Consider the following 12,639-nt stretch of genomic DNA (forward strand, 5'->3'; position numbering starts at 1 on the left):
TGATTGACAGTCTTCCGAGAGGCTTCCGACGGTCGCATCCATCGGGTCACGATTTTCCGAAAGAAGCCGAACGTCGGTGCGCAGGCGCAGTATAGAGCCGCACCGACGTTCGGCTTCTTTCGGCTACTAGTGACGCGATGGATGTGGCCATCGGAAGCCTCTCGGAAGACTGTCAATCAAGAAGGAACGCCGGCTCCCGAAGACCCATACCCGGAAGCGACGGAGAAGATGCATCTCGAAAACGGTAAGTACGGCTCATATTTTAAAACAACTAGCCAATTCCCCTAGACAAAACGAGCATCCATCTAAGGGGAAAAGATAAAAAAAAACATCATTGGGTGAACTCCCGCTTTAGAGAACCCCTGAAAACCCCAAATCTTATTATTATCACTATAAGAGAATAAATCACACTTTCCTGTGCTGAGATTTCTCAATGCTGTGATTGGTTGTGTTTGGAACCTTTAGATTTATGACATCTGGAATATGAATCTACTGCATTATTCTGTTGGTTAAATATCATCAGATTCATATTTCTGTGATGTCAGCAGATTTGGGCAGATTTTCTGTTATATTATTATTTCTCACATCGCCCCTCACCCCCAGATATTGTTGTAGAACCTTCTCCCACAGTTAACACAGCATGGAGGGGCTCAGTGAAGGTGGTGGTGAAGGTGTGGAGGTGTCTGATCGGGTCACACAGATCATAAAAGGACAGCTGCCCGGCCTCATAATCCACAGAGATCCTGACTCTGTTACTGGAGAGATCGGGAGATATGATGATCCATTTATTGTCATGTATTAGATAACACCCACCGCTATCCCTCCACAAACCCCAGGACTTGTTATTATTTCCAATCAGTGACTGCACTCCTCTCCTCTCTATACTGGGATAACACATCCCGACTCTGTAATTTTCTGACTCTCTGACATCCACTTCCCAGTAATGTCGCCCCGAGGAAAATCCCTGACTACTTAATACCTGGGCCCACCACTGAAATCTCTCCGGTGTTTCTGGACGATTCTGCTCTATATCTGACCTGGATACAGTTTTCATGTCATCTGATATCTGTAGATTATTCTGAGCTGTGTTCACATCCAGTAATATGTCTGCAGCTTCCTGTATATTGAAGAATACATTTACCTCTTTTATCATATCAGATAACCCTGTGTGTAATGTGTGTGAGATTCCAGACACATCCAGATCCCCTCCATCATGGAGGAGTCTATCATGTCTCTCTCTGTCCTCATTATCTCCCTCCTCAGTATCACACAAGTCCCCTGTGTCTGATTCCTGTAGGACAGTCAGTGGGTCAGTCATGTTACACAGCTCCTCAATGTCCTCCATCTTCCTGGACAGATCCTCCTTCTTTATTTCCAGCTGATGGATCAGATCAGACAATGAGATCCGCTCTTCCTGGCTGGAGATGTTCCTCCGGACTCTCTTCTCCAGGTCCTCCAGATGTCTCCTGAGCTCTATGAACAGGGCAGTGACTCTCTCTGATTTTTCTTGTACTTTTCTCCTGCGATCCTGCAGACTCTGGACTCTTTTCTCCGTCTCCTCTCTCTCTGTCATCAGTTTCTGCAGAACATTTCTCAGTTTCTGTTTTTTATTCTCAGAGGCCTCATCCAGAGTCTCCACCTTGTGTCCCCGGTGTTCTCCATCCAGCCTGCAGGACACACAGATACAGGCAGAGTCCTCAGTGCAGTAATATTCAAGAAGTTTCCTATGGATGGAGCATTTTCTGTTCTCCATGGAAGTGGTGGGATCAGTTAGGACATGTTCTGGTGACTTGCTGTGGACTCTCAGGTGATTATCACACAGAGAAGCTTCACAATGCAGACAGGATATAACAGCAGGTACAGGAGAGTGATAGCAATAAGTACAGAAGATTCCAGTCTTCCCTTCTTCCAGCTGAGTAGATCGGAAAGTCTCCACTATGTTACGTAGTGTCATGTTCCTGTGCAGTACAGGCCGATCCCGGAACTCTTCTCTGCACTCAGGACAGGAATATCCTCCAGACCCCTCCTGTGTATCCAACACATGATCAATACAGACCCGGCAGAAGTTGTGACCACATCTCAGGTTTACAGGATCTGTATATGTGGTCAGACAGATGGAACAGTCCAGCTCCTGTCTCAGATCAGCAGACGCCATCGCTGACAGCAGAAGAGAGAAATTAAATTAAAAAGTTTCCGACAAGGAAAATCTAAAGGGCGTCTCACATTCCTCGGCACAGGGAGGGGCTGAGCTGGTCTTGCAGCTTTTATCTTGAGGAAGTTTGTGGAGAAATAAATGTTTATATTGAAGGTATATGTCCTACATGTTGATACACATTGTACTGATTTGGAGCTTTAAATGACTTCTGCAGACGAGGCACAAAACTAAGTTATATAATGCAGTGTGATAGATATTTGCATGTTGATGCTTTTTGTGTTTAGGAGAAAATTATTTCCAACGGTAAAAGAAACCTGTCCTGAGAGATATACAAGAGCATTTAAAAAAATGTGAATATCATCAAAAAGTTCATTTATTTCAATAATTAAATAAAAAAACTCCTATATTATATAGATCCATTACACGCAGAGTTATATACAGTATCTGACAAAAGTAAGTACACCCCTCACATTGTTGTAAATCTTTTCTTCTATCTTTTCATGTGACAACACTGAAGAAATTACACTTTGCTACAATGTTGTGTAGTGAGTGTACAGCTTGTATAACGGTGTAAATTTGCTGTCCCCTCAAAATAACTCAACACACAGCCATTAATGTCTAAACTGCTGGCAACAAAAGTGAGTACACCCCTAAGTGAAAATGTCCAAATTGGGCCCAAAGTGTCAATATTTTGTGTGGCCGCCATTATTTTCCAGCACTGCCGTAACCCTCTTGGGCATGGAGGTCACCAGAGCTTCACAGGTTGTCACTGGAGTCCTCTTCCCCTCCTCCATGACGACATCACAGGGCTGGTGGATGTTAGAGACCTTGCGCTCCTCCACCTTCCCTTTGAGGAGCCCCACAGATGCTCAATAGGGTTTAGGTCTGGAGACATGCTTGGCCAGTCCATTACCTTTATGCCGCGTACACACAATCGGAAATTCCGACAAGAAAACAGTGGATTTTTTTCTGACGGAATGTTGGCTCAAACTTGTGTTGCATACACATATCGAAAATTTCAACCGTCAAGAACGCGGTGACGTACAACACGTATGATGAGCCGAGATCAATGAAGTTCAAAAGGCAGTTCGGCTCTTCTGCTTGATTCTGAGCATGTGTGTTTTTTGTGCGTTGGAATTGCATACAGACGAGTGGATTTTCCGATAGAAACTTCTTCCGTTGGAAATATAGAGAACCTGCTCTCAATCTTTTGTTGGCTGAAATTCCGACAGAAAAAGTCTGATGGAGCCTACACACGGTTGGAATTTCCGACAAAAAGCTCACATCTGACTTTTCTTGTTGGGATTTCTGATCGTGTGTACGCGGCATTACCCTCAGATTCTTCAGCAAGGCAGTGATCATCTTGGAGGTGTGTTTGGGGTCGTTATGTTGGAATTCTCTATGAAGGGAGGGGATCATTCTCTGCTTCAATATGTCACAGTACATGTTGTCATTCATGGTTCCCTCAATGATTTGTAGCTCCCCACAGGGCCGTCTTTAATATTGACTGGACCCTGGTCAAACATTTTCTTGGGCCCCGTCTTCCATGCAATTTCGCTCTCTGCATACTTTGAGACATACAATAAATAGATTCAAAATCAGTTTACTGAATCAGATCAGGCAGTAAAAGAGCTGCAAGAAGATAGTGGAGATGCCCAGCAGAAGGACACCGGAGAAGAGGGAAGAAGGCGACGAGGAAGACCGCCCCCCCCGCTAGTAAAAGAGCTGCAAGAAGATAACGGAGATGCCCAGCAGAAGGAAGCAGGGAGAGCAGAAGAAGAGACCCCCAAAGTCGGAAGAAGACCCCCGAAGTTGGAAGAAGACCCCCGGAGCTGCCTAATAAATGACTTTTAAAACCTGTGTAGTGTGTTTTTTTTTTTATTTATTTTTTCCTCCAGGTGAATGGGTAGGGGAACGATGTACCTCATACTCATTCACCTAGGGTGGGTGATCCGGGATCTGGGGGCCCCTTATTAAAGGGGGCTCTCGGTTTCCGATAAGCTCCCCGCCCGCAAACCCCGACAACCAACGACCAGGGTTGTTGGGAAGAGGCCCTACCCCCCCAATGCTGAGGGCATGCGGCCTGGTATGGTTCAGGAGGGGAGCGCTCGTCCCCACCCCCTTTCCTGTCCAGCCTGCGTGCTTGGATAAGGGTCTGGTATGGATTCTGGGGGCCCCCACGCTGTTGTTTCAGCATATGGGGTTCCCCTTAAAATCCATACCAGACCTAAGGGCCTGGTATGCCCTTGGAGGGGGAACTCATGCCGGTTTTTTATTTAAAATTTGGCGTGGAGATCCCCCTCAAGATTCATACAAAATGCAGCTGACACAGTGCACTGCGATTACCTGCGGTTATGTGCAGATAGCTGCGCCAGATCGCACCTGTACGCATTCAATTCTATTTTTTCTATTCGCAACAAACCGCAGGTAACGAAACCGCAGCTAAACGCAGTGTGTGAATGGTGTGCTTCTAGCTGCTGTAGAATCCGCAGCTAAAAGCACCATTCTATCCGTCCGTGTGAAAGGGGCCTTAAAGGAGTTGTAAAGGAAAAAGTTTTTTCACCTTAAAGTGGATGTAAACCCCCCAAAAAAAAAAAAAATTATGTCACAATGTAGAGAATAAGATTTCCTATCATCTGTGCCCAGTATTGCCACACAGAGTTAATCCAGCGCTGAGCAATCCTCTTTTTATTGTTCAGTGAAATAAAACGGACTTTCCTATAAAAAAGCAAAGTCCGTTCCGCCCCCATGCTTTGAGTGACAGGTTATTTACATATCTCGTGCACTAGCCTGCAGAACATGCACAGTTTCTGTAAACAGTGCACAATTCACATCACCCCTCCCCCTCCCCTCTCCCTTCTAGCTATCCCAGAATTTTCTCCTGTGTTTTGATTAAATGTTTCCAAAACATGAGGTGAGACAAAGTTCAATGTCATGATGAAATGCTCCAGTGACCAGCCATCCGAATATACATAGACAAGTGATTAGGGGAGATGTATGTAGTCCGAGCTTCAGTGATCTTCTTATTATTGTTATATTGCAGTGTGTGTGTCTGAGGTCACCTGATCACAGATGCAAAATTCCTATATTACCAGGATGTGTGTTGTGTGGGGGAGGGGTGGATTTCTCACTTTTTATAATTAGAACCAATAAGGCTGAATGAACTTAGGGCTGGTTCACATGCTGTGCGACATCGCAAGTGATTCGCACCGCACTGCTGTTCAGATCACATGCGATGTCTGTGCGATGCGATTTTAGCCATACAAACTGCATGGCTGAAATTGCATCTCATTTGGAACAAACACACACAGGACTCTTTTTTTGGTCCACACCAGAATCGCATGTGTGTTCACACCTATGCGATCCGATTCATGTCCAAACTGTCAGTTCGCAGTGCGATATGCGAGCTGAAATGGGGGTGTCATTGCCATTGTATGACACTCCCAAGCAGTTCGCATATGGCAGTGTGAACTGCGGTGCGAGTCGGGTGCAATGTGGGAACCCGCAGTGGATTCGCAGGGTTATCGAATCGCATCAGTGTGAACCGAGCCTTGGTGGGAACAGTCAGGTGACATTTGTAGGCTGTATGCTTTGACGCTTGGTTCACACTGGTGCGATTCGGTAACCCTGCAAATCCACTGCGGGTTCCCACATCGCACCCGACTCGCACGGCAGTTCACACTGCCATATGCGAACTGCTGGGGAGTGTAATACAATGGTAATGACACCCCCATTTCAGCTCGCATATCGCAACTGACAGTTTGGACATGAATCGGATCGCATAGGTGTGAACACCCATGCGATTCTGGTGTGGACCAAAAAAAGAGTCCTGTGTGTGTTTGGTCCGAATGTGATGCGATTTCAGCCATACAGTTTGTATGGCTGAAACCGCATCGCACAGACATCGCACGTGATCTGAACAGCAGTGCGGTGCGAATCACAGGAATGCGGAGTGTACAGTGGTGGGTAGTACCTGCAGGATGGTGTCAGGATAGTGGACAGTGTCAGATCATTTTTTTTATTTTCTAATTACATTTTTTTTTTTTTTATTATTCAAAAAAAAAATTGTGACCAATGCATTTTTATAATTTTTATACATTTTTACAATAAAACATTTTTAATATTTTGTTTTACAATATATTTTTGTACTATTGATGGGAGGGTGGGGTTTTATTTTTTAAATATATAAGGGGTCCAGAGGTGCAGTGTAATGTAAAGGGGTCCAGAGATGCAGTGTAATGTAAAGGGTTCCAGAGGTGCAGTGTAGTGCGGGCATGATACAGGAGTTGGATCAGGGACTGCGCACTGCGGGCATGATACAGGAGTTGGATTAGGGACTGCGGGCATAATACAGGAGATGGATCAGGGACTGCGGGCATGATACAGGAGTTGGATTAGGGACTGCGGGCATGATACAGGAGTTGGATTAGGCACTGCGCACTGCGGGCATGATACAGGAGTTGGATTAGGCACTGCGCACTGCGGGCATGATACAGGAGTTGGATTAGGGACTGCGGGCATGATACAGGAGATGGATCAGGGATTGCGGGCATGACACAGGAGTTGGATTAGGGACTGCGGGCATGATACAGGAGATGGATCAGGGACTGCGGGCATGATACAGGAGATGGATCAGGGACTGCGGGCATGATACAGGAGTTGGATCAGGGACTGCGGGCATGATACAGGAGTTGGATTAGGGACAGAGGGCATGATACAGGAGATGGATCAGGGACTGCGGGCATGATACAGGAGTTGGATTAGGGACTGCGGGCATGATACAGGAGATGGATTAGGGAGTGAGGGAATGATACAGGAGATGGATCAGGGACTGCGGGCATGATACAGGAGTTGGATTAGGGACTGCGGGCATGATACAGGAGTTGGATTAGGGACTGCGGGCATGATACAGGAGATGGATCAGGGACTGCGGGCATGATACAGGAGTTGGATTAGGGACTGCGGGCATGATACAGGAGTTGGATTAGGGACTGCGCACTGCGGGCATGATACAGGAGTTGGATTAGGGACTGCGGGCATGATACAGGAGATGGATCAGGGACTGCGGGCATGATACAGGAGATGCATCAGGGACTGCGGGCATGATACAGGAGTTGGATTAGGGACTGCGGGCATGATACAGGAGTTGGATTAGGGACTGCGGCATGATACAGGAGATGGATCAGGGACTGCGGGCATGATACAGGAGTTGGATCAGGGACTGCGGGCATGATACAGGAGTTGGATTAGGGACTGCGCACTGCGGGCATGATACAGGAGTTGGATTAGGGACTGTGCACTGCGGGCATGATACAGGAGTTGGATTAGGGACTGCGGGCATGATACAGGAGTTGGATTAGGGACTGCGGGCATGATACAGGAGTTGGATTAGGGACTGCGGGCATGATACAGGAGATGGATCAGGGACTGCGGGCATGATACAGGAGTTGGATTAGGGACTGCGCACTGCGGGCATGATACAGGAGTTGGATTAGGGACTGCGGGCATGATACAGGAGTTGGATTAGGGACTGCGGGCATGATACAGGAGTTGGATTAGGGACTGCGGGCATGATACAGGAGATGGATCAGGGACTGCGGGCATGATACAGGAGTTGGATTAGGGACTGCGGGCATGATACAGAAGATGGATCAGGGACTGCGGGCATGATACAGGAGTTGGATTAGGGACTGCGGGCATGATACAGGAGATGGATTAGGGACTGTGGGCATGATACAGGAGATGTATCAGGGACTACAGGCATGATACAGGAGTTGGCTTAGGGACTGCGCACTGCGGGCATGATACAGGAGTTGGATTAGGGACTGCGGCATGATACAGGAGATGGATCAGGGACTGCGGGCATGATACAGGAGTTGGATCAGGGACTGCGGGCATGATACAGGAGTTGGATTAGGGACTGCGCACTGCGGGCATGATACAGGAGTTGGATTAGGGACTGCGCACTGCGGGCATGATACAGGAGTTGGATTAGGGACTGCGGGCATGATACAGGAGTTGGATTAGGGACTGCGGGCATGATACAGGAGTTGGATTAGGGACTGCGGGCATGATACAGGAGATGGATCAGGGACTGCGGGCATGATACAGGAGTTGGATTAGGGACTGCGCACTGCGGGCATGATACAGGAGTTGGATTAGGGACTGCGGGCATGATACAGGAGATGGATTAGGGACTGCGGGCATGATACAGGAGTTGGATTAGGGACTGCGGGCATGATACAGGAGATGGATCAGGGACTGCGGGCATGATACAGGAGTTGGATTAGGGACTGCGGGCATGATACAGAAGATGGATCAGGGACTGCGGGCATGATACAGGAGTTGGATTAGGGACTGCGGGCATGATACAGGAGATGGATTAGGGACTGTGGGCATGATACAGGAGATGTATCAGGGACTACAGGCATGATACAGGAGTTGGCTTAGGGACTGCGCACTGCGGGCATGATACAGGAGTTGGATTAGGGACTGCGGCATGATACAGGAGATGGATCAGGGACTGCGGGCATGATACAGGAGTTGGATCAGGGACTGCGGGCATGATACAGGAGTTGGATTAGGGACTGCGCACTGCGGGCATGATACAGGAGTTGGATTAGGGACTGCGCACTGCGGGCATGATACAGGAGTTGGATTAGGGACTGCGGGCATGATACAGGAGTTGGATTAGGGACTGCGGGCATGATACAGGAGTTGGATTAGGGACTGCGGGCATGATACAGGAGATGGATCAGGGACTGCGGGCATGATACAGGAGTTGGATTAGGGACTGCGCACTGCGGGCATGATACAGGAGTTGGATTAGGGACTGCGGGCATGATACAGGAGTTGGATTAGGGACTGCGGGCATGATACAGGAGTTGGATTAGGGACTGCGGGCATGATACAGGAGATGGATCAGGGACTGCGGGCATGATACAGGAGTTGGATTAGGGACTGCGGGCATGATACAGAAGATGGATCAGGGACTGCGGGCATGATACAGGAGATGGATTAGGGACTGTGGGCATGATACAGGAGATGTATCAGGGACTACAGGCATGATACAGGAGTTGGCTTAGGGACTGCGCACTGCGGGCATGATACAGGAGTTGGATTAGGGACTGCGGACATGATACAGGAGATGGATTAGGGACTGTGGGCATGATACAGGAGATGTATCAGGGACTACAGGCATGATACAGGAGTTGGCTTAGGGACTGCGCACTGCGGGCATGATACAGGAGTTGGATTAGGGACTGCGGACATGATACAGGAGATGGATCAGGGACTGCGGGCATGATACAGGAGTTGGATTAGGGACTGCGGGCATGATACAGGAGTTGGATCAGGGACTGCGGGCATGATACAGGAGTTGGATTAGGGACTGCGGGCATGATACAGGAGTTGGATTAGGGACTGCGGGCATGATACAGGAGTTGGATTAGGCACTGTGCACTGTGGGCATGATACAGGTGTTGGATTAGGGACTGCGGGCATGATACAGGAGTTGGATTAGGGACTGCGGGCATGATACAGGAGTTGGATTAGGGACTGCGGGCATGATACAGGAGATGGATCAGGGACTGCGGGCATGATACAGGAGATGGATCAGGGACTGCGGGCATGATACAGGAGTTGGATTAGGGACTGCGGGCATAATACAGGAGATGGATCAGGGACTGCGGGCATGATACAGGAGTTGGATTAGGGACAGCGGGCATGATACAGGAGATGGATCAGGGACTGCGGGCATAATACAGGAGTTGGATTAGGGACTGCGGGCATGATACAGGAGTTGGATTAGGGACTGCGGGCATGATACAGGAGTTGGATTAGGGACTGCGGGCATGATACAGGAGATGGATCAGGGACTGCGGGCATGATACAGGAGATGGATCAGGGACTGCGGGCATGATACAGGAGTTGGATCAGGGACTGCGGGCATGATACAGGAGTTGGATCAGGGACTGCGGGCATGATACAGGAGTTGGATTAGGGACTGCGGGCATGATACAGGAGATGGATCAGGGACTGCGGGCATGATACAGGAGTTGGATTAGGGACTGCGGGCATGATACAGGAGATGGATCAGGGACTGCGGGCATGATACAGGAGATGGATCAGGGACTGCGGGCATGATACAGGAGTTGGATCAGGGACTGCGGGCATGATACAGGAGATGGATCAGGGACTGCGGGCATGATACAGGAGATGGATCAGGGACTGCGGGCATGATACAGGAGATGGATCAGGGACTGCGGGCATGATACAGGAGATGGATCAGGGACTGCGGGCATGATACAGGAGTTGGATTAGGGACTGCGGGCATGATACAGGAGATGGATTAGGGACTGCGGGCATGATACAGGAGTTGTCACAAAGAAGTACAGGCGATAGGTAATTTACTTGTAGAATAACGTAAATTGTGATCAATGTAGACTAACAAAAAGAAAAAAAAAGGTACAATTTAGTTGTTCTGTGTCTCTGCCTGTCTGCCTCTCTGCCTCTCTGCCCCGACTCCCGGGAAACGTTCTGTGGCTGGCTGCCTTTCCTGCACATGGGAAAGGAGTGACACGAGCGCGCTTTGTTTCTTGCCAGAACGCACTCTCTCGCTCCTTCCACATGGACGCCAGTCTCCCCAGCGCGAGCCTCTTCCTCGCAACGCTGGCTGGCCGTGGGCGTTTAGTGGTTGGCGGAGGAGTCCGCTGACGTCACGACTCCGCCCACCGAACGCCGATCAAAGAAACGCCTACGGATTGTCCGCGATTGAGGGGCTCCAGGCAGGTAAGGGGGGGGCTTTAGGTATATAAGGGCACATGCATTCGGCATGTATTACATGACAGCATAGAAATCTGCTATGCATGCCAATTTGGTGTCAGTGGGTTTACATCCACTTTAATGCATTCTATGCATTAAGGTGAAAAAACTTCAGAGTATACCGGCCCCCCGTTATACTTACAGTTGTGTTCAAAATTATTCAACCCCCCAATGCTGTAAAGGGTTTTAGGGAATTTAGTGTACATTTGTAATTGTATTCAGAATGATATCCTACAAGGACTTCTTAAAGAACCATATGCAACTAAAATGACATCAATCGGTTTTGTAATACAGTAGTAAATATTTATTTTGTGAATTCTTCATTTACACAATTATTCAACCCCTTAAAGACTACCACTCTGAAGAACAGAGGTTCATTGAAGTGTATTCAATCAGGTATTGAAAACACCTGTGGATGTCAGGGAGCAGCAATAAAACCTAATAAGCACCAATCAGGCAGCTTTAAAATGACTGTGATACTCAGCTCCTTCTAGACATTTACTGGTGTGGTTACAAACATGGTGAGGTCAAGAGAATGATCCAGGAAGACAAGAGAAGAGGTGATTACTCTTCACAGGAAGGGCAATGGCTATAAGAAGATTGCAAAGATGTTAAACATACCAAGAGACACCATAGGAAGCATCATTCGCAAATTCAAGGCAAAGGGCACTGTTGAAACGCTACCTGGTCGTGGCAGAAAGAAGATGCTGACTTTGACTGCTGTGCGCTACCTGAAGCGTAGAGTGGATAAAAGTCCCCGTGTGACTGCTGAGGAACTGAGAAAAGATTTGTCAGATGTGGGTACTGAAGTTTCTGCTCAGACAATACGGCGCATACTGCGTAATGAAGGACTCCATGCCAGAACTCCCAGGCGCACCCCCTTGCTGTCTCTAAAGAATAAGAATAGTCGACTGCAGTATGCAAAAATCATGTGGACAAACCACAGAAGTTTTGGGATTGTGTTTTGTGGACTGATGAAACTGTTTGGGCCCATGGATCAACGCTATGTTTGGAGGAGGAAGAACAAGGCCTATGATGAAAAGAACACCTTGCCTACTGTGAAGCATGGCGGGGGGTCGATCATGCTTTGGGGCTGTTTTGCTTCTGCAGGTACAGGGAAGCTTCAGCGTGTGCAAGTGTTAAATGCCGGGGGGGCATGGGGGAGAGGTGACAGAGATAGAACAGAGAGGACATAATGGACATATGCCTCTAACAGGTGTCATGCGATGTGTTGTCAAAAACCTCTTCCTATCCAGGCGTTGCTTCCAAAATATTCAGACATAACTTCATTATATGATGGTTTATTCTTCCAACGATTATGACAGCAAACAGACAGCTTATGCTTACATTGTTACGTTGTTACAGACATCATGGCAGGTAGGCATCACAAAGTTACAGAAGGAGGAAATAGATGTTACATCTACTCTGCTGGAAAGAGCCCCTTATGATCTTTCTCCTGGGTGAGGGTCCCTTCCCTCCTAGCAGGTTGGGTTCCAACTTCCATCTCATCAGCAGAGTCCGATGACCCTGAGACCCCCGTGGGTCAGATGACCCTGAGGTTTTCCTAACTTGCTAAGCTTACCACGTGTACATTTATACAGGTTTAACAGCTAACTAAGCACAATTGACTCGTTTCCAAAGAAGGTTGCGATGATCGTTCA

General features: G+C 48.1%; 1 protein-coding gene across 1 annotated transcript; it reads right to left on the reverse strand.

Moving 5' to 3' along the window:
• Positions 1-289: 289 nt before the first annotated feature.
• On the reverse strand, positions 290-2,466 carry LOC120941620 (E3 ubiquitin-protein ligase TRIM58-like). The gene has a single exon (XM_040355151.1). It carries the CDS (start codon positions 2,153-2,155, stop codon positions 575-577), a length of 1,581 nt encoding a protein of 526 aa, XP_040211085.1. The 5' UTR covers positions 2,156-2,466; the 3' UTR covers positions 290-574.
• Positions 2,467-12,639: the final 10,173 nt, after the last annotated feature.

The sequence above is a fragment of the Rana temporaria genome, chromosome 5 (assembly GCF_905171775.1).
Source record: "Rana temporaria chromosome 5, aRanTem1.1, whole genome shotgun sequence".
Classification (NCBI taxonomy): domain Eukaryota; kingdom Metazoa; phylum Chordata; class Amphibia; order Anura; family Ranidae; genus Rana; species Rana temporaria.

Excerpts from the sequence above, each read along its gene's own strand:
- LOC120941620 (XM_040355151.1), bottom strand. The coding sequence starts at position 2,155 with ATGGCGTCTGCTGATCTGAGACAGGAGCTGGACTGTTCCATCTGTCTG.